We start from the raw sequence: 22123 nt of genomic DNA, 5'->3' as shown, positions 1-22123 counted from the left end.
TCTTTTGTCGAACCGCTAAGTTACGGAAACATAAACACATCAACAGCAGTTGTCAAGCGGTTGTGGTGCGGACGAACACACACACTCACACACACACATACATATGGAGGGGGACGAACATACACACACATCTAACTATCTATCTATCTATCTATACGATGGGCTTGTTTGAGTGTTCGTCAACCAAAGCCATTCACAAGGATTTGGTCTGCCTGGGGTCATAGTATAAGACACTTCCCCAATATGCCACGCAATGGGATTGACCCCTCAGACATGTGGTTAGGAAGCAAGCTTTTTGCCACAGTCACGTCTGCGCCTATGTGTGTGTGTGTGTGTGTTGATGATTCTCCGTCAGTATCGAGGATGAAAATTGAGGTTTTCGATTAAATAGATTACCAGCTCATTGAATTAGCATGCAAATAACTGAGCACACCACAAACACGTGTACCCTTAATCTATTTGTTTGACAAAATCAGGATGACAAACCATGACAAGGTTTTACCTTGCGATTACAGCACCTTCTATACACTTTCTTATTTCTTTATTGCCCACAAGAGGCTAAACATAGAGGGGACAAACAAAGACAGACAAAGGTATTAAGTCGATTATATCGACCCCAGTGGGCAACTGGTAGTTAATTTATCGACCCCGAAAGGACGAAAAGCAAAGTCGACCTCGGCGGAATTTGAACTCAGAGCGTAACGGCAGACGAAATACTGCTAAGCATTTCGCCCGGCGCGCTAACGTTTCTGCCAGCTCGCCGCCTTATACAGTTTCGCCATCTATACAGTTTCTGCCGACTCTACGCAGAAGGCTTTAGCCGGCCCGGGGCTATGGTAGAAGACCCTTGCCTAAGTTTCCACGCAATGGGACTGAAGCCGGAACTAAGTGTTTGGGGAGAAAGCTTCTTACAACACAACCATACATGCCCCTATGCACACACACACAAACAAAGACACAGGGCATTTACAACAGGTATACTAGTATCTAATCTACTGCATGCGCTTCCCTAAAACTATATATATATATATATATATATATATATATATATATATATATATATATATATATATATATATATATATATATATATATATATATATATACATATATATATACATATATATATTTATATACACACGAGTGAGTGGAGAAATGAAAGAAATTGGATCATGGTACATTTAGCAGACGTTACATATATTATTTAATTACAGATTGATTTGGCTTCATGTGAAACGAACCTAGCTCCTCGGGCTTAGCTAACTGGTGTGTGTGAGGGAGTGCAGGGAGAAAAGAGCGAAGGTCATTGTCCGTATACAGTAAAACACCGTAGTGTATGCACGGAGTGACAATTGTTGCGCTATGTTTGATATACATACATACATATATACATACATACATATATATACACAGACATATATATACATATATACATATATATATACACACATATTTATATATGTGTGTGCATGTGTGTGTGTATATATATATATATATATATATATATATATATATATGTATGTATATATACACACACAACCATATATATATATATATATATATATATATATATATATATATATTTATATATAAATATATATGTATATATACACTTGTTCACACATACATACATGTGAATACATGCATACGGACATTAATGCACATGTATATGTGCGTTTGTGTATACATGTGCTTGTATTTCCGGGTTTGTCCGCGACTGGCGTATATAGGTTGTCTTAACACCGAAGCATCCCCTGGCTACCAACCTTTATGATGATGAAAAGACGTTCAAAGCATAATATCCACAGGTTGCAGTCGGAAATAACACCATTCTAAATGTCTCTACTTTTTCCATCAAGATGGTTAATTTGAGGTAGAACTTGTCGCTATTGCTGAATAGTTGAGTAACCAACTACTATTGTAGAATGGCTGTAAGATGTGAAAAGAGGATGAATACATTTTGGTGTTGTCCTACTGAATAATGTATAGTATCGTCTGTAGTATATATTAGTGTTACTACTACTCCACGCTATACATAGACATTTGGTAGTCACATATGAATGCATGTATTTACTCACATGTATGAGTATATGTATGTGTCTGTGCATCTGTGTGTGTGTGTATATATATATATATATATATATATATATATATGCGTACTCATGTCTGTTTTTACGAACATGTAAGCATTTATGAGATGGATGGCTGTGCAGATGTATTCGTGTGTGTATACGGATATATCTGTGTGTATGGATGGATAGATGGACGGACGGACGGACGGACAGATTGATGGATGGATGTATGAATAAGTACAAGTACGTTTGCATATATGCGTAGGTATGTTTGTGTTCGTATATTTGTTAGTACAGTTGGATATTTGTGCTCATATTCAATACTTTGGTTTAGCCATTACTGCAGAGACCATGTCGGTGCACCATGTTACAAAAGCTTACATAGAGAATTAATACTCAACAGTTGTCTGATATACGTTCGACATGCGTGTGTGTGTGTGTGTTGCACGTGTGTTTACGTCCAAGTGTTTGTGTTTATACAAATTTGTTATTGTGTACAGATAACCTTCATCGCTATCACAAATCATTACACCATTTTTATGTAAATTTTGAATATGATACACATGCATGTGTATTTACATAGTGTATGTGTGTATATATGTTTCTGTGAGCGTGTGTATGTACTGACACACATGCACACCCACACACACATGTGTACGTAAAGATACAGGCACACATGTGTATGATTATATATATATATATATATATATATATATATATATATATATATATATATATATATATATATATATATATACATGAATATGTATGTGTATATTGTATGTATGAATATACGTATAGATAGATAGACAGACAGGCAGAGAGACAGACAGACAGATAAAGAGAGAGAGAGAGAGAGAGAAGGTTGTTTGCGTGTATTATTTTAATAAACCATTACAATTATCACCAAACGGAGCCAACCACGTAGCCAGCTCGCAGGAACCGCTAAAAACAGCAGCTAAAACTTCATGAAATCAAACTCTATTTTAAAAACGAGGACATATTAATTACATCGTGTAGCCATTGATACGCCTAAAACTCGGTGGGATGGTCATAGTTGTAATATATTTAATCATAGCATTAATGGGTCCCTGTTGGCTTGGAACTCAACACCAAACGGCAGAACGGTATATAGATTAAATTGGGTGCTCCCTTTCTCCTGAGCTATGAGGTTTTTGAACATAGATCGCAGCAAAAAGAAAGCTACGTAATTCAAAGATCCCTCTGTGTAGCCTGGTCACTGCCATTTTCTGACACCTGCTGCATTTCATCCTAGGACCTTGAGGGAACAAATCTGAATGCATAGAAGGTAATAATTTATAGGTTTAGCACAAGTTTTACAACCTGTGCCATCGTTGGCGCCCTGCCAGACAAAGAGGACCTTCAAGTGGTCCTTCGATATACTAGAAGTAGCAGCCGGATCTTGCTTATATCACACAATATGAAAAGAAAAATACATTGAATAATATGATCCTAGTTGCACTGGGCCTAGAAGAAAGTCGGAATCGTCATATCTGAGATGCCTCTTAGCAATATCTACTCAATTAGATCTAAACTGGGGCGAAGCATCAAGACAAATAATATAACCTTTATTTTTTAAAATTGTAAAAAATTGTAATAGAATAAAAATGAGTCAGCGTCGCAAATGTGGATCGAAACCGTTTTCTATCGCGAAAAACCATTTAGCTTCATGACGAAATTGTTTTGTAGAGAAAACATCTACTACTCGAAACACTGTCTCTCACCTAACACTTTATAAAAACGGCGGGCTTTTTTATATATATATATATATTCAGTGGGAGGCTGATGAAGTGTGAAGAGTTGTATGCAATATAGCGGTGAGGTACTCGGATGTCAGTTAGTCAGAAGAATGAGAGTGTGTGGTGTTCATTCCCTTCTAGAGTATAATGTTTTATTAAAACGAAACATAATACTTCTTTATACATTCAAATATATTTAATGCAATGGTGAATACTAATATGCATCGTTTTCTGGCGTTCGTTTTATAATTTCTGGATTAAACGAAATGTTTAGCGGTATTTCGCCTGTCTTTACGTTCTGAGTTCAAATTCCGCCGAGTTCGATTTTACCTTTCACTCTTTGGGGGTCGATAAATTAAGTTCCAGTTGCGTACTAGAGTCGATCTAATCGACTGGCCCCCACCCCAAACATTTCGGGCCTTGTGCCTAGAGTAGAAAAGAATATATATATATATATATATATATATATATATATATATATAAAAACACATACATTCATGTAGACACTGTGTCGTAAGGCTTCAACAGGTAGAATAACATTCGATCAGCTCACAGCTCAGAGAATAAAGATAATATTACGTGTATTTATACATATTTGCATATACGTGCATGTATGATTATGTGCAATAAAACATTGACAAGCAAATTAATTTCGATGCGTTTTGTTGTGAAAGTCCACAATTATCAATCAGAAAATAAATGATTCCGGTTTATTTATATGCTTATCGAGCGAAAAGGCTACGCTCATGTGCCGTTTACAGGGCTTCCGAGATTGATGGTTGGGAGGGAGGGAGGTATCCTTGAATCTGAGACCTGGCCGTAATGATTGTAAGGGAATGGTCTCTCCACCAAAGGCACTCAACGTGTTAGATGGTGGTATTAAACCGGGTGACGGGTTAAGTCTACTTCTGAAATAGACAATGGCGAGATTTGAACTCAGAACATAAAGAAGTGGAGCAAATATTGCAAGGCATTCGGTTTACCGTTCTTACAGTTCTGCCAGTCCATCACCTTTCATTGGTACTTCTTTTTATCGACCCTGAAAGAATGAAGACCAAAGTTGGCCTGGTTGAGATTTGAACTCGAAATGCAGATAGTCCGAACAAATATTGTGAAGAATTTTGACCCGGGCTCTAACGATTCTGCCGATTCGCTGTTGTTGTTGTTGGTAGTGGTTGTTTTAGTGGTGGTGAGTGACTGAACAATATTTTGTTAGTATCTAGGGTAGACATAGTCGTTCTGATTCGGTGTTTTTTTTTAACCTAGTTGCAACCATCATCCAGATTCTGTTAAAGATAACTCTTGTGAAAACGTGCCACACGTCCACCTGCCCCACAACCTATAAGTGCATTTCAAGCCCTCTTGTAGAGAGGTAACAATTTCTAGAAGACGAAAAAGAAGACATTGCAAAGGCTAAGTGTGAAAGATCTGAACAGACCACGTGACAGCAGTGTTCAGAATATCTGTCTTTTGGCTGGTTTGTTGCTTAACCTTAGGTAAAAGACATTCCAGTCTTGCTTTCTCCTTTTATTCCCACCATTTTACTTTTCTTTTCCTTTTTCTTTTACATTATCCAATTATTTGTATTTCATTTTCTATTATAATTCTATTCACATCTAAGAAGACGTCATAGGAATTGTACTTACGCACACACTTACGTACATGCATACATACATACATACATACGTACATACATACATACATGCATACATACATATATACATACATACATACACACAGCTGTTTTAAGGTAACAGCACACTGGACAGTTGCCCAGGAGCCTCACTGGTTAAAGGGCCCAATTCTGATCTATACTTGCTGTGGCTTGCTGTCAGTAATTTTAAATACTATAGGGCATCCAGTGCACTGATTTGGCGCGAGGTCTACAGCGCTTCTAAAACGCTGCACACACATACACACACAGATGTGTTAAGTTTATTAACAACAAACAAGCATTCATTGTTTAAAAAGCCCAATATTGATAAATTTATGAAATTTATTATATATATTTAACATGTAGGAAGGTTTGACTGAGACATCAGATTTCATACACACACACACACACACACACACACACACATATATATATATATATATGTATATATATATGGAGAAGATGCAAGTATATTCATACATATATATTAAAGCAGAATGGGTGAAAGTGCGTCGGACTGAATGCTTTCGACATGGCTGTGATAATTTCCACCTCTGTCTTCTACCCTCTCTCTTTATCTCTCTCTGGCTTTTGTGACATCATTTCACTTCCGCTTGTTTTGTTGTTGTTGTGGTTGCTGTTACTGTTGTTGTTGTTGTTGTTGTTGTTGTTGGTGGTGGTGGTGGTGGTTTTGGTGTCGCTATCGTTATTTTTCGCTTTCATATCCTTCCTATCCGGAAAATGTGCGATAGTTTTTGAGATATCACAACATAACACACATACGCACAAACACTCAGAGATAGAAACGTGTCCGAGCGCGCGTACGAACACACACACACACAAACTAAACCATATACATACAGAAATTAAAACATACACAATAAGACACAAATACACACAGAAGCACATACACACACACACATACACAAACATCGATATCACTGACAAAAACAATTGCATTCAGCAAGCATTTACCTCCTACTATGTCAACGAAGTACAGAGTTGACAGACAACACGTTATTGTCGCATAGAAAGCATTGCGGTTGTTTTGGCGCTCTCCTTTCAAATCCCTTTCAAATATTCTTTAAAGGTGGATAGAATAAAGAACCAATCAACTACTAAACTACAAGAGTCAATTTACCCCCACCTCTCTCCTCCGGAATGGTGCGTTGCGCCGTTAGAAGGGGGTCGAGGTAGGATCACAGTTAGGGTCCCTTTCTATCAAAATCGGCAAAAGTGTTAAGCGAGGAACTAGAAAGTTCTTGTCAGGGACAAACTGCATGGAACGGAAATAGGAACAAAAAGCTATTGTCTACGAGTCAAGAAGAGATATTCTAAGTGGTCGTTCCGCCTATTGTTTTGTGCATGGACAAAATTGATAGAGCGTCGGGCAACATGCCTATGGTTTGTGATTATGATTCTTTACGTTCAAACCCCGCAGATGTCTGTTTTGCTTCCCATACGGCGGGGATAAATCTCTCTCTCTCTCGCATATATATATATATATATATATATATATATATATATATATATATATATACACGTACACACACGCCCACACACGCGTACACACACGCGCACAGAGTGAGGGAAAGAAAGTGAGTTTGACGAAGGGAAGTGAGCAAAAAATTCGAAATTCCAGTCAACCTTACCCTACAATAGATATTTATATATGTATATATATATGTGTGTGTGTGTGTGTGCATATATATATATATATATATATATATATATATATATATATATATGGTGAGAAAGAGAGAGAGATTGAGAGAGAGAGAGAGAGAGAGAGAGAGAGAGAGAGAGAGAGAGGTAGATAGATAGATAGATAGATAGATAGATAAATAGATAGATAGGTAAATCGTCTGGATGTGTCTGTGTAGACAAGAAAGATGCATATTTCGTGCGTCAAAGTGTTAAACCTAATATACAAATACGACACTTTCCCATCGGTTGACAATGCATTTATAGCACAGGGCCATTCCAGCAAATTATAATACTGGATATGATATCAAGTTAGAGAGAATTAAAAATATTGATAGCACTGGCATTCTGTACAGAATTTTACTCTTACACACATACACACAGGCCTTAAAAAAGAAAGAAATAGATTAACTCTTGAATCGTTACTGACAACAAAAGAGAAGCCAAAACCTTCACATAGTTACAGCACACGTGAATTAATGAAATCTTGTAGGAGTTAACCGTTGTATAATTTCAAACCCGGTGCTGAAGATTATTCTGTTAAAACAGTGTTCCCGTCATCCTTTGCTACTGACTGAAAAACACGCTGACAACACGTCAATCCTAATGTCATTTCATTGAGATCAGGAGACCGACAAGAGCTTGAAACGTTAATTGACTTTAAGAATGCTATTGCTCAGAATTGAAAATGGGGAATTAATAAGGGAATACGAAATATCTTTGATACAAAGGCTAACCTTAAACACAGTCGGTTCTTTAATATTCGTTTGAAAGAATAGCTTTACCTTATTTATACGCACATAAAGTTACGAAGAGAGACAGACGTAAAGACAGAAACGTTTTAGATATTTTAGTGGTTTTAAGTATTTACCAGTAAAATCTTAAACAAGCACAATAGACTAAGTATCATACAATAATTAAAAATAATATTCATTGTTTTGTTTTAATTTTTTCGTTGTTTCGCTTTTTTTCTTTTTCAATTTGTTTTCAAACTGTCATTCAGTTTCATTGAATGATTAAGAAAAATATAATAATATTTCATGGAAATTATTTTTATTTGTCAAGCAAATTGTTAAATTTATTTGATTATGAAAGAAGATGGGGATGTAGAACAAAAAGAGAATAAACAGAATCATCAATTTTTTAACATACCACTTAACACCAAAGCAGATTTTGTTGTTGTTGCTGTTATTATTGCATAGTTCCAGTTCAACCCTGAGCTAACGGATCTATGATCACCAACAGTATTCCAGCATGGCAAACTCATCATCGTTATCTCATTATTATTCTTATTATTAAGGCGACAAGCTGACCGAATGGACTCCATTTGCTACTTGTTGCTGTGATTTAGCTCCCAAGTCGGCCTTGATGGAACAGAGCCATGATGAAAGCATAGCAACTGTGCCAAGTCAAAATTTCTCCTTTATTCAGGGAACTTAGGATCACATTACTCAATGTTTCCTTTTTTTAATACGGTAGGTTGGGATCTGAATAACATTGAGCTGTTATTTCTTATAAGTTTAAACTCATAAAGTAAAGGACTGCTTTTTAATCAATTTGCGTTGCTTGGCTACTTTGCACTTATACAGGGCTATCTTAAGGGTAATATAGGCCTCCGGGCAAATCAGTTTCACTGGTCCCTATAATATTTATTAACAGCAAGCTGCATCATACATAGATCGCAATTGGATCCCTAGACACGTGAGACTCCCCGCCCCCAAGACAATTATCCAATGTGCTTATGCCTTAAGGTGGCACTGCACTTGATTAGTAAGGTTTAGTGTTAAAAACTTAAAAATTACCGGATTGCACATTCGGAAGTATCACTGAGCCACTATTAGTTTTGGTGACACAAACCCTAAGGGCTTCTTCTGTCATAAACCAGTTCCACGCCATTTCACATCAGACTCAGTGGAAACAATCGTCTCCCTGCTCTCATCATCTGTGTTTTGTCTCCTACCCACTCAGATACCCTTCATGGTCCACAAAGCCAAATCCTGTCTCTCCAGAAATTGTCAACCCTCTACCATATCCATTGTACTTGTCTACTTATCTCATTCATTATTCTGGTTGTTGCTGTTTCGTCTCAACCAAACCGGAATGAGCAGACTTATAACCAAAAGCAATTCAGAGGTAACCACTCCGTCTGTTTATGGGTAAGAAGGACATTATCTGACATGTTTTTTTTACCTATGTAAGATTATACGGTGGTGTCATTTGAAGTAAAATTGGTTGCCACATTTTTCCTACAGATGTTAACTTACTGAGCACCAATTTTAATCATCTTGCCAGTCAGAGAGAAACCTCAAAGGTCAAGGACGCTAACTCTTGCTAACCATGACAATCATTTATATGCACTAATTCAGACGTAACCACTCCGTCTATTTATGGGTAAGGACATAATCTAGCATGTTCTTTGCCTATGTAAGATAATACGGTGGTGTGATTTGCAATAATATTGGTTGCTATTAAGATGACAATCATTTATATGCACTAATTGTAATCATGTACGTCTCTAAGATGTCTTAGTCCCAATAATGTTCTTTAAGTGTCTTCAGGTTAAGGGACAACAACTAAAAGACTACTTCTTAGCTATCTTTGTTGTTAAAATTTAACGAGTGGCAAATAAAGGACATGTTCACTTTCCGTCTTAAGTTTAGACTTATCTCTCTCTCTCTCTCTCTCTCTCTCTCTCTCTCTCTCTCTCTCTCTCTCTCTCTCTCTCTCTCTATATATATATATATATATATATATATATATATATATATATATATATATATATATATATATATATATATATATAGATGCAGGAGTGGCTGTGTGGTAAGTAGCCTGCGTGGCACCTTGGGCAAGTGTCTTCCACTATAGCTTCTACCAAAGCCTTATGATTGGATTTGGTACACGGAAACTGAAACAAGCCAGTCGTATGTATATATATATATATATATATATATATATATATACATGCAGGTATGTATCTATGTAAGCATAGTGAAAGGCACCTAATGAAATCTCGCATAAATGTTATCAAACAGTTATTGTTATCGAAAATAGTGGCTCTTGAAAGGCGAAAAGATGGCAAAATGCTTAGCGACATTTCTTTCGACTCTTTACGTTCTGAGTTCAAATTCCGCCGAGGTTGACTTTGCCTTTCGTCCTTTTGGGATCTATAAAGTAAGTACCAGTTGAACACTATGGTCGATTACATCGACTTACCCTTCCCTTAAAGTTGCTGCTGACCTAGTGCCAAAATTTGAAGCCGAAATTAATGGGTCTTTAACACTCTCAAAATACAGTTTTCTACTAAATATTATCAGTCGGTTATCTACAAGGCTCCATCTGAGAATCATCATAATAAATGATTTCCACTGTGAACACACGCGTCTATATATATATATATATATATATATATGTACCGCAGAATCCTTTGTGTTTTTGTTTTTATTTTTGCATTTACAATTTATATATATATATATGTGTGTGTGTGTGTGTGTGTGTGTGTGTGTGTGTGTGAATATGCAACAGTTGATAAAATGTACGATGGAGAAGAAGAGAACTCAAAAGGGCAAAAATGAGACCACCGCCCACCAACAACAAGAGTTATAATTAATTTAGCAATTTCTACACAAGAAGAACACTAGGTCGCCCCATTTTGCTGGGGGAGAAAGAACAGTGGATCAAATTGACTTCCAGTACTTGTATTTCACACCCTTTGGGATTTAAAGACTTTTTAGGGTTTTCGTGCTTTCTTTTAATTATTATTCTTATTATATACATGTACTTTATTGTAAATACTCGTCCCCCATAGAATGCTAAATGGCAATGTGAACCTCGAACAGATTTGAAGTGACAAGTCTGACTGTTTCTAACTGAATTTGCTTACTTAGACCAATGCGCTCGCAAGAGTAATGAACAGCAAGGAAACTTCAAGAAATTTCACGAAACAGGCGTGGCTTCGTGACAAGAAGCATGCCTCTGCGTGACATCTTGGGTAAGGGCTTTCTATAATAGACCAAACCCTTGTGAAGGGATTCGGTTGACAGAAACTGACAAATATACACGGTGCCTGAGTAAACATATCTTTTGTCTTTCATTTATTTGTCTCAGTCATTAGACTGCAGCCAATGTGTGTGTGTGTGTGTGTGTGTGTGTGTGTGTGTGTGAGTGTGTGTGCGTGTGTGGAGAAAGAGAGAGAAAGAGATGTATATATATGTATGTGTGTTAGTTCCCCATAACCGTTTGAGAACCGGTGTGGCGTTGTTTACGTCGCCGTAACTTCATGGTTCGACAAACGAAACCGATAGAATAGAAACTAGGTTTTTAAAATAAGTACTAGGAGCGATTTGTTGTGAGTGAGTGGATCAAGTAAAAGATGGAAGAAAAGAAGAAAAGAAGGAAAAGAAAAATGTAATATGAAAATAAGGAATGGACCCTTACCTGTTCGATAAAAATCGATAACTGAATTAAATACCGCTGGATGGCGATCAAAAAAATATTCCTCCTTTTGGTGCGTTTGCTTGTGTATGTCCGCAAGTTTACTTAGACGAGTTTGAGGACAGTTCTTTAAAGTGGATACGTGTGTTTCATGACGGACGCCTCCAACGTTAAGCGTAATCCTTTCGTCGGGCCCACTTTGACCCAAGAATCCACTACGTTTGGGGGTGGTCGACATATATGCCATTGCATTTGAAGCCAAACTTTTGGAGGGAGAAGCCAGCACGGGGCTGCAATCGAGTGGAGGGTAGTTAGCCATTTCTACAGCCTTTGAGATTTAAGGATTTTTTTTTTTAAAGATTAAAGGGTTTTGGTGGTTTCTGTGAATTATTATTATTTCCTGAGCTTTATATATATATATATATATATATATATATATATATATACACTTATATATATGTATATCTATAAATCGATATACATATGTATATATATTTACATATGTAAAGTATATATATATATATATATATATATATATATATATATATATATATATAGGGGCGGTTTTTTCTTTCTCTTACTTCACATCATACTGCAGGCAACCACCAAATATACAATGAAAACTATAGGGCCCTTGGTGTGTGTGTGAGTATATATATATATATATATGTATATATATATATATATATATATATATATATATATATATATATATATATATATATATATATATATATATATATATATATATATATTTATTTATTTATTTATTTACATATATATATATATATATATATATATATATATATATATATAGGCTTTTATTTTTTTCCTCCTTGTTTTCAGGAGTTTGAGGGGCAGGGTATCGATAAGGGAAGGGTTGTTTTGTTTTGTTTTTGTTTTTGTTTTTCTTTCTCTTTTCTTTAGAAGACCTTCCTGTTTTGTTCTGTTATTATTATTACCATCATCATTATCTTCATCATCGTCATCATCATCTTCCTCATCATCAATCTTGTTTTCTTGTTTGTTTGTTTGTTTTTTTTTGTTTTATTTTGTTTTGATTTCGTGTTTGTGTTTGTGTGTGGTGTGTTATCCTTTAAGGCTGGTTGGTCTTGTTGCTGTTGGCGAAGATGTGGACGGTAATGAGACAATGATGCTGATGATAGGGGGCGATGGCAGTTTTGTAGTGTAAGTGCAGGGGTGGTAGTACAAGGCTAGTGGTGGAGGTGGAGGTGATGATGGTGGTGGAAGTGGTGGTGATAGTGTTCTAGTGCTGGTGTTAGTGTAATATTGTTGGTGACCACTTGTATGTATGTATGTATGTATGTATGTACGTATGTATGTATGAATGTGAGTGTTATAATAGGGCTAATACCACTTGACAGATAGATAGACAGATACGTAATAGTAGTAGTAGTAGTAGTAGTAGTAGTAGTAGTAGTGGTAGTCACAATGGTAAGGACGCCACCTGTCGGTGTGCTGTGCTTTGATCAGTGTATGTAGTCTATGTAAGTATGTTGTTGCCGTTGTTGTTTGTGTTTGTGTTTATGTTTATGTCTATGTGTGTGTTTGTGTGGTTCTATGAGACATATATGCCTGTGTCTGGCTCCTGGCGGCGTGCGTATTGTGTATGGCATGTGTAAAAGTGGGGTGGGTATATGTGCACCTCCGAGTCTCACTATGTATATATGTATGTGTGTGTGTGTGTGCGTTTGTCTGTGTACATGCATGCATCCGAATATTTGTGTGTGAGTGTGAGTGTGTTGGTAGGGCAGCGACGTGCTCTGCCTTTGCACAAATTTTGACTCCCTTCACTCCCAATTTTGGATATATATATATATATATATATATATATATAGCGAGAGAGAGAGAGAGAGAGAGAGAGAGAGAGAGAGAGAGAGAAAGGGTGTGTATATATAAATGTGTGTGTATGTATGTCAGTATTATTGAGCGAGTGTATACAGAACTATATCTGTTTATACAAGCTTGTTGGTTTGTTGTATTGTTGTATATACAATTATGTATGTATGTATGTATAATATAATATAATATAATACAATATAATATAATATAATATAATAAATATATATATAAAACAGAAAGTAAAAGGCAGGACTATCACAGTACGTCTTCGCAACGTCGAGATTCACGTTCGATTCTCAATGTGCATGTATTTTCCTTCTGCTATACTTCCTCACGTTTTTCTCTCAGTAATTATAACCGAAACGATTCGTTCAAGGTTCGAATTCAGAAAAGATATATTGCGTTTCTTTTTTTCTTGTTCATTTGATTTCGTTTATTATATTTTTGTTTCGTATTTTCTTCCTTCTTTCCTTGTTTTATCGTTAATGCCTGTGGTTGTTGCTGATGTAATCTTTTTTTTTTGTCGCTGTTGATGCTGTGTGTGTGAGCATGTATACGCAGAAAACGCATGTGTGAATATGTATGTATGTATATGTGTGTGAACGTGTGTTTGTGTATGTGTGTCTGTGTTAGTATATGCGCATGAGGATTTATTATTGTTATTCTTAATATTTCAAGCACTTCACTGTTTTGAGTGCTTACTTACACACACACATACACACACAGTCACTCACACACTAACACGCCTACACACACGCTCTCAAACACTCACACACTCACTCAAGCACGCACACTCACTCAACCACACTCACTCACACTTAAACACACACTCACACGCACGCACACACACACTCACTCACACACACTCAACACCCACACCCACACCCCCACACGCACTCACTCAAACGCACTTTGTCTTTCTCACCTTTTTGTTTTTTTTTTTCCGTCTCTCTATCTCCCTCTGTCCCTATTTCTATGTGTTTTTCATCTTCTTTTTCTTCGGGTAAGGATCAGCATTGAAGTAAAACCTGGGTAACAGGCAGGTGAGCAGGTTGTTTTTAGACGATGGGCATGCGCCGAAAAATCCGTTCAGGTGTGTCACACAAACAGCATCAACGACGAAACCAGAATGTATGTATAAAGTCTGTGGGTAGATATTAATGCTAGTGTGCATGTAAGTGTGTGTGTGTGTGTGTGTGTGTGTGTGTGTGGTAGATATGAATGTGCGTTTCGAGGGGTTGAAGAACTATTTAAATAGATGTGTGTGTGTGTGTATGTGTGTGTATATATATATATATATATATATATATATATATATATATATATATATATATATATTTATATATATATAGTTATGAAATATCACAGAAGTATGAACAGGAGTGATGTGAATTGAATGGTGTTGTTATTTAAACCTTAATAGTCCGCCGAATACATACGCATGCTCTCATACACACAAACATGTATGTTATGCGTTCCACAATGTAAAAAGTCTTGTTATACGATTGCGATAAGCGGTTTTGTGTGTATGTATGTGTGTGTAAGATATAAAAGGATGTGCTACTTATCAATTTGGGTGTTGAACTGTTTGTATATCCACGGCTTTTTTTGTTTGTTTTCTCTTTTGTTTTTTTTTTTGTCGTAAATAATTCGTTTTTGTTTTTTTTTTTTGGGGGGGGGTAGTAAATAATACCATGTAAAACCGAGTTCAGTACGTGTGGGTAAGGAAACGAATTGAAAAGCGGAGAAGCAACTAAAACAGAGACAACGTGAAGGAGGAAACGGAGAGTACAGGATACTACAGAAGAGAAGCGGAAAGAGAGATAACGAAAAGAGAGTGAGTGAAGTGAAAGGAAGAGAGAGAACAGTGAGTGATAGAAATGATGTGATAGACAGACAGATATATATATATATATAGAGAGAGAGAGAGGGGTAGTGAGTTCAAAGTATGCACAACGTTAAACAACTGCCTTCAATAAGCGTTTATGGATGCATGCATGGTATTGCATGGATGTATATCTCCGCGCCTATATGAATATAGATCTGTATGCATGCACGTATACATAAGTGTGTGCGTGTGTCTGTGAATGTCTGTATGTGGGAGTGTGTGTTTGTAGATGAGGAACGATAAACGGACAACGAGTACCGTTCGCCGCCTTTCTGTGACAAAACTGCTACTGAGAGCGGTGTTACTGGTGATACTGATGATTGTGGTGATGATGATGAAGGGTAGGAGGAGAAGAAGGAGGAGGAGGAGGAGGAACAAATGACCATGAGCTTAAGTTATTTTTTAAAATCCTTTCTTCTGTATTTGATGCTTTGTGTGCGTGAGGCGAACACAAAGAAAAAAAAGAAGGGCGTGTATATATATATATATATATATATATATATATAGTGAGAAAAAGGGAGGGAGAGAGAGATACAGTTAGTCAAGACAAATGTCTGGAGTTATTCCTTTATTTCCAATGTTCTATCTGTCTGCCCAGTCCGGGAGTCCATGTGTGTCCGTGTGTGCACTTATATATGTATCTATATAATCTGTGTGTTTGTGTGAATGTGCTTATATGTATATTTGTTAGTCCGTGCGTGTGTGCTTCTATGTTTGTGTCATGTGTCCGTGAAACTCTGTGTGTGTGTGTGTGTGTGTGTGTGTGTGTGTGTGTGTGTGTGTGTGTGTGTGTGTGTGTGTGTGTGTGTATGTGTGTGTGTGTGCAATATATGGTAGATAGGATAAAATGTCGTATAGCAGGCAATGCAGCAGTTATTAGATGACGATCGTCTTACGGATGATCTAAATAGAAGGAAGCAAACCTATATGGACATTTCTTTTTTATAACGTGTGGATTAACTAGTTTTATGTCTTTTTCTTTCGTTTCTTTTTTAATTTTTGTTTCTTTATTTTTCTTTGTTATGCTTTGCAATATATATACACAACATATACAACATAGATTTTTCAGACACTGATGGCTCGATACGTCTCATAACCCGCACAAATTTAATTTACAGTAACGTAGAAGTGCGTGAGTTTCATCTAATAATTGCAGTCAATCTAATATTTGTTTTAATTAGAGTGTGTTGACCCAAAGTGACCACCACTGGTTCGAAAAAAGATTATCTGGAAAGGCCTTGGAACAAAAGGTTCCGGCAAATTGGTGCTGTGTGTGTGCGTGAATAGAGACAGGGATAGACAGATCTGTCACACAGCACTTACACAAAATTCATATATATGTATATATATATATATATATATATATATATATATATATATATATATATATATATATATATATATATATATATATATATATACACGAGTCGAGTGTGAGATGGGGACTGAGAAATAAACTATGGGAAGTGTTTTGTTGTTCGTATTCTTTTGCTTTGTTGTTTTTTTCTTTCCTTGTCGCACTTTCTCTTTGTTTCTAGAAGTTACTGAAGTCGGCGAAGATGCCCTAACAAGACTGCTACTCGAATCTATTTATCTAGGCAGCTTGCTATCGCTCCGTTTGTCCGTTAGTCTGTCTGTCTGTCTATCTGTCTGTCTGTCTGTCTGTCTGTCTGTCTGTATGTATGTATGTTTGAATGAATGAATGAACTGAGAATGCAAGAGAGGAACGAGAGTGACTCACATGCATACACGCACTCATACACCGAAGAAGAGAAAGAAAAAAGAAATCAGTATACCGGATCGAATCAACAGGCGACTGACTTAAAAAAAATAATCCGTGAAAATATTTCGAACACAGGAACGAGAAATACAAATATATATATATATATGTGTGTGTGTGTGTATATAGGTAAATGTATGTGCGTGTTTGTGTATATATGTGTCTGTGGTGGTGCTGTGTCTACTGTATTGCTTAATATATAATATTGGTGTGCATATTCTCTGTATGTATATAATATATAATTGTATAAAATTTAAGTCTGTAAAAGACTAGTAATTGTGTCTATGCGTGGAGGTGTGTTGCAGAGGGATCATATAGTGTTGTTTAACTGTGATGGTAGCGGTGGTGTTGAATGTCTGTGTCATTTTAAGTCGGTGTGTTTCTATAGTATTATATATGTTTATATATATATACGTAATGTTGTGTTGTGGGGTTTATGTTGTGTAATTGTGCGGCTGTGTGGCTCAATGGCTGTAGCGTTGTTATGTGTTTCGACCGAAACTGTGAAATACCTGAGCGATGTGCTTGCGCTACTGCGGCAAAACACGATCAAAAGCTATGACGGTGACTGACACGCGCATGAGTAGTATGTGTGTGTGTGTGTGTGTGTGGTGTGTGTATGCGCGCGCGAACGTGTGGGTGTGTGTGTGTGCGTGCGTGCGCTCTGCTATTGCTGTTGTTGTAGATGTTGTAGTTGCTGTTAGTGATACCGCTGCTGCTGCTGCTGCTGCTAGTACAACGACCACTGTTTCTGCTGCTACTACAGCTCTGCTCTGCTGCTACTACAGCTACTGCTGCTGTTGCTGCAGCTGCAACAATTACCACCACTGCCACTGCCACGACTACTGCTGCTACTATTGTTGCAGCTACTACTGCTGCTGCTGCTAATTCTACTGCTACTAATACTGCTGTTGCTACTGCTACTGCTACTACTAATAATTATAATTTCAAATTTTGGCACAAGGCCAGCAATTTCGTGGGAAGGATGAGTCGATTAAATCTACTCCAGTGTTCAACTGGTACTTATTTTATCGACCCCCGAAAGGATGAAAGGCAAAAATCGACCTCGGCGGAGTTTGAACTCAGAACGTAAGACAGACGAATAATAATAATAATAATAATAATAATAATAATAATAATAATAATCCTTTTTACTTAAGGCCCAAGGCCTGAAATTTTGTGGGGGGACAGGGATAGCTGATTACATCGACATCAGTGCTTGACTGGTACTTCGTCATCGACCCCGAAAGGATGAAAGGTAAAGTCGACCTCGGCTGAATTTGAACTCAGAACGTAAAGACGGACGAAATACCACTAAGCATTTCGTCCGGCATGTTAACGATTCTGCCCTCTACCACTGGCTGTAATTGTTTATATCTTCATGTGAAGTGCGAGCTGACCAATGCTAAGATGCGTTCCAAACATGACCAACCGTTCTGTTTCTTTTGTCCAGTGAACCTTAAGATCACATTATTCATCACGTCCTTTTTCTAAGACGGGTAGAATGTGATTTTGAGGGAGATTTAACTGCTACTTTTAGCAAATCGTGCAACTACGTTGTGGTTCGCTGGCGCGAGGTGTTAGTGGTAGCGGTAGTAGTAGACGTGGTGGTATTTGTCTAAGCTATTGTTCATGGTGTTATTGTAGCTGCTACTGTTGTAGTAATAACCAATACTACAGCTACACTAAACACCACTACCACTACAATTATTACTACTATTCCATAATCATTGCAATTTTACTACTACTACTACTACTACTACTACTACTACTGCTGCTGCCGCTGCTGCTGCTACGATTACTATTGCTAGTACTTTAACTGCTACAACCCCCACAACTACAGCTGTTGCTTTTTTAACTCGTCTTCTACTACGACTGCAGCTGTTCCTGCTGCTGTTGCTGCTACTATTACTACTTCTACTACAACTACTATTACTGCCGCTGCTGTCACAACAGCTCAATACACTGACTAGAAGTAGCAGCCAAAATTGTCTTCAAATAACACCCTAGCCTATCAAAAATATGGAAAAGCGTAGGACGTGATCCTATATTTACCATGCATGAAATGAAAAGGCCAACATAAGGCGGAATGGTCTCGGCTGAAATATCCTTGATCAAGGATAAATTGGAGCCAGTTTCTCTTTTCTCCACTACTACTACTACTACTACTACTACTACTACTACTACTACTACAACAGCTGCTACTGCTGTTGTTGCTGCTGCAATAGTCATTCGTTTTCTGGGCACCCGGTCCCATATTCGAGTGGAGTGAGTTGTGTAGTCGACCAAAATCAATCCTGTCGGAATTCGAAACCGGAGCGTAGAGGGTCTTGACTTGATACCGGAAGGTACTTTGTTCTGCGATCAATGCATTCTCACATCTATTGCGTTCTTTGTTTGATAATGGTGACAGCAAGCGGTTATGGACGTGCAGTTAAGAGGCTCGCTTTACAAACATGTGCTTATGGATTCAGTCCCACTGCGCACCACCTTGGGCAAGTGTCCCCCACTATGGCACCGGGCTGACCAATGTAAGTGAATTTGGTTTACAGTAACCGTGTGAAAGCCTGGTGTGTGTGTGTGTGTGTGTGTGTGTGTGTGTGTGTGTGTGTGTGTGTGTGTGTAAATATTAACTTGTTTCAGTCATTTGACTGCGGCCATGCCGGAGAACTGCTTTGAAGGGCTTTTAGTCGACCAAATCGACACAAGGACTTATTTTGGAGATCTACTACTTATTCTATCGGTCACTTTTGTCGAACCGCTAAGTTACGTAAACACCACCACCAGTCAAGTGGTGGCGGGGGACAGACACAGACAGAGAAACACATAGATACACAATCACACACACACACACACATATACGACGGGCTTCTTTCAGTTTCCGGTAGCCAAATCCACTCACAAGGTTTTGGTTGTCCCGAGGCCCCGAGGCTATAGTAGAAAACACTTGATCAAGGTGTCACGCAGTGGGACTGAACCTGGAACTATGTAGTTGAGAAACAAGCTTCTTAACACAACATCTATGTAGTAGATATATAAAACGGGCAAATTAACTCATTTCTTCGTTGACTGAATAAATAATGAACAGCCTTAATCGATTTTCGATTCTCATTAGATTCTGATCAGAGGTGTCTGCATCAGTTTGTCTGATATCAGAGAAACAAGCAGAAAATCGGTTTAAATGCTCAGTAAATCCAGTAGTTTTGTGTGTGTGTGTGTGTGTGTGTGTGTGTGTGTGTGTGTGTGTTATTCTGCCCCAACCACTTAACATTTACAGCCGGTGTTAGTTTGTTTAAATCCCCGTAGAATAAGTACCGGACTTAAAAGTGAGTACTTGGGTTGATTTGTGCAAATAATACGGTGCCATTGAAATAAGTAACAGATGAAAGACGATCATAATAATGATTGCAAATTTTGGTATAAGGTCAGCAATTTTAGAGGAGAAGATAAATCGATTACATCAGTGGCAGGGGTCAACTAGTATTCATTTTATCACCCCCGGAAAGATGAAAGGTAAAGTCGACCTCCCTAAGCATTTCGCCTGGGGTGCTAATGTTTTTGCCAGCTCGTCGCCTTAAAAATAATTATGATACTAGAAAGGATAGTTTCTAACTAGTCACAAAGTCATAAATTTAAAAAACAAGGCTAAATTGTTTAATTCGAACAGAAGATTCGTGACTGGTACGTTATTTTATTTATTGCGGAAGGAAAAAAGTCAAGAGTGACCTCAGCGAGATTTGAATTCACAATGTAAAACATCAAACAAAATGCTACAAGATATTTTACTCGAACAATCTAATAATTCTGCCAATACGTTACTCTTAGGACTATTTAATTTTCTTTATTTGCCACTAAGGGCGTCGGATGAAATGAACTTTACAAAAGCGGTTTCCATATATTGTTGCGATTTATATAACATCAGGCGAGGAAGAAAAACGGAAAGAAAACAAAGGGAGGGAGTGAGATAATAAATTTACATAGCATCCAAATGAATAATACTTTCCTCCTGAAACAGGATTTTGTTTCATCTAAGATCATTCTGACCATCAAGAGCCAGACGTACAGGCACATGCTTAGAATAGTTCATTCAGTCTAACCATGTTCGCCATAGTCAGCCAACTCTTTAATCAAATTCGCATTTCTCTCTCTAATCACCCGACAAGAGAGAAAAAAATTTCCCTACACTGTTCGATTAATAAAAGGCAGCGTGTTTATCTTCATTCTACACTCGTACCTTCGCTGGATCAGTCCTTGGTTCTGCACTAGCACATGCAGAAGACACATCACTATGCGCACACCTTGGGTAGTCTTTTCTGATGCCACTTACGTACCTGTACAGTTTATCTCGAACTAGTAGAAGCTATTGATAGCACTGTCAGTCTAAGGATTTTAAGGAGATATCGATATTAATCCTCAAACAGAATGACCTTTGGAACGAATTACCAGTTCATCTTTGTCAGTCAAAGGCCGTCGTCTCTCTTCCTCATCACTAGTTCCTATTTTTATGTATAGCGTTAACAGCAGATGTAATGCTTCATCAATGAAATATGTTCATTCTACTAGAAGCAGACGATCAGACATTTAAATGTAGTCAAATGAGAAACAAGACCGGGCACGACAATCAGACGGAAAATTCTGTCAGAGATAGCTTTCTTTCGACATACATCTGGGTAAGGCTAACCACTCTGCTCGTACCAGTTCTTGTCTACATGGAAGTCTGACCTGAACCAGATCCCGAAACCAGTCTCACCAGTTCATCTATCCAGCGAGCCACTGCGTTGTTCACTGGCATGGACTTGCCTCTCCAGGTGTTGGGTTGTGCATCTTTCAACTTAACCGAATTTATCTTTGCTCCTTTCGTCATCTCGTATTTTTCCAGAATGCTGCCGACCACGTGGTATCCGGTACCATTACATGAACGTAGTCTACACATGTCAACAATCGAAAGAGATGCTCCACACACATTCT

The 22123-nt window shown here is 37.5% G+C and overlaps 1 protein-coding gene across 2 annotated transcripts in view; it reads right to left on the bottom strand.

Moving 5' to 3' along the window:
* Window positions 1–17841, bottom strand: part of LOC106871740 (potassium voltage-gated channel protein Shaw) — a 406665-nt gene extending 388824 nt beyond the window's left edge. The window contains exon 1 of one of the 2 annotated variants that reach the window (XM_089356391.1): window positions 11628–17841. In XM_089356391.1, coding sequence (XP_089212517.1) covers window positions 11628–11943 — 316 coding nt within the window. In that variant the 5' untranslated portion in view covers window positions 11944–17841. The remainder of the gene's footprint in view (window positions 1–11627) is intronic. The other variant, XM_089356392.1, reaches the window with a different exon arrangement.
* Window positions 17842–22123: the final 4282 nt, after the last annotated feature.

Source organism: Octopus bimaculoides, chromosome 8 (assembly GCF_046866305.1).
Source record: "Octopus bimaculoides isolate indiv1 chromosome 8, ASM4686630v1, whole genome shotgun sequence".
NCBI lineage: Eukaryota > Metazoa > Mollusca > Cephalopoda > Octopoda > Octopodidae > Octopus > Octopus bimaculoides.
The sequence above is the reverse complement of the archived record's forward strand: the minus strand, read 5'-3'. Positions and strand labels throughout refer to the sequence as shown.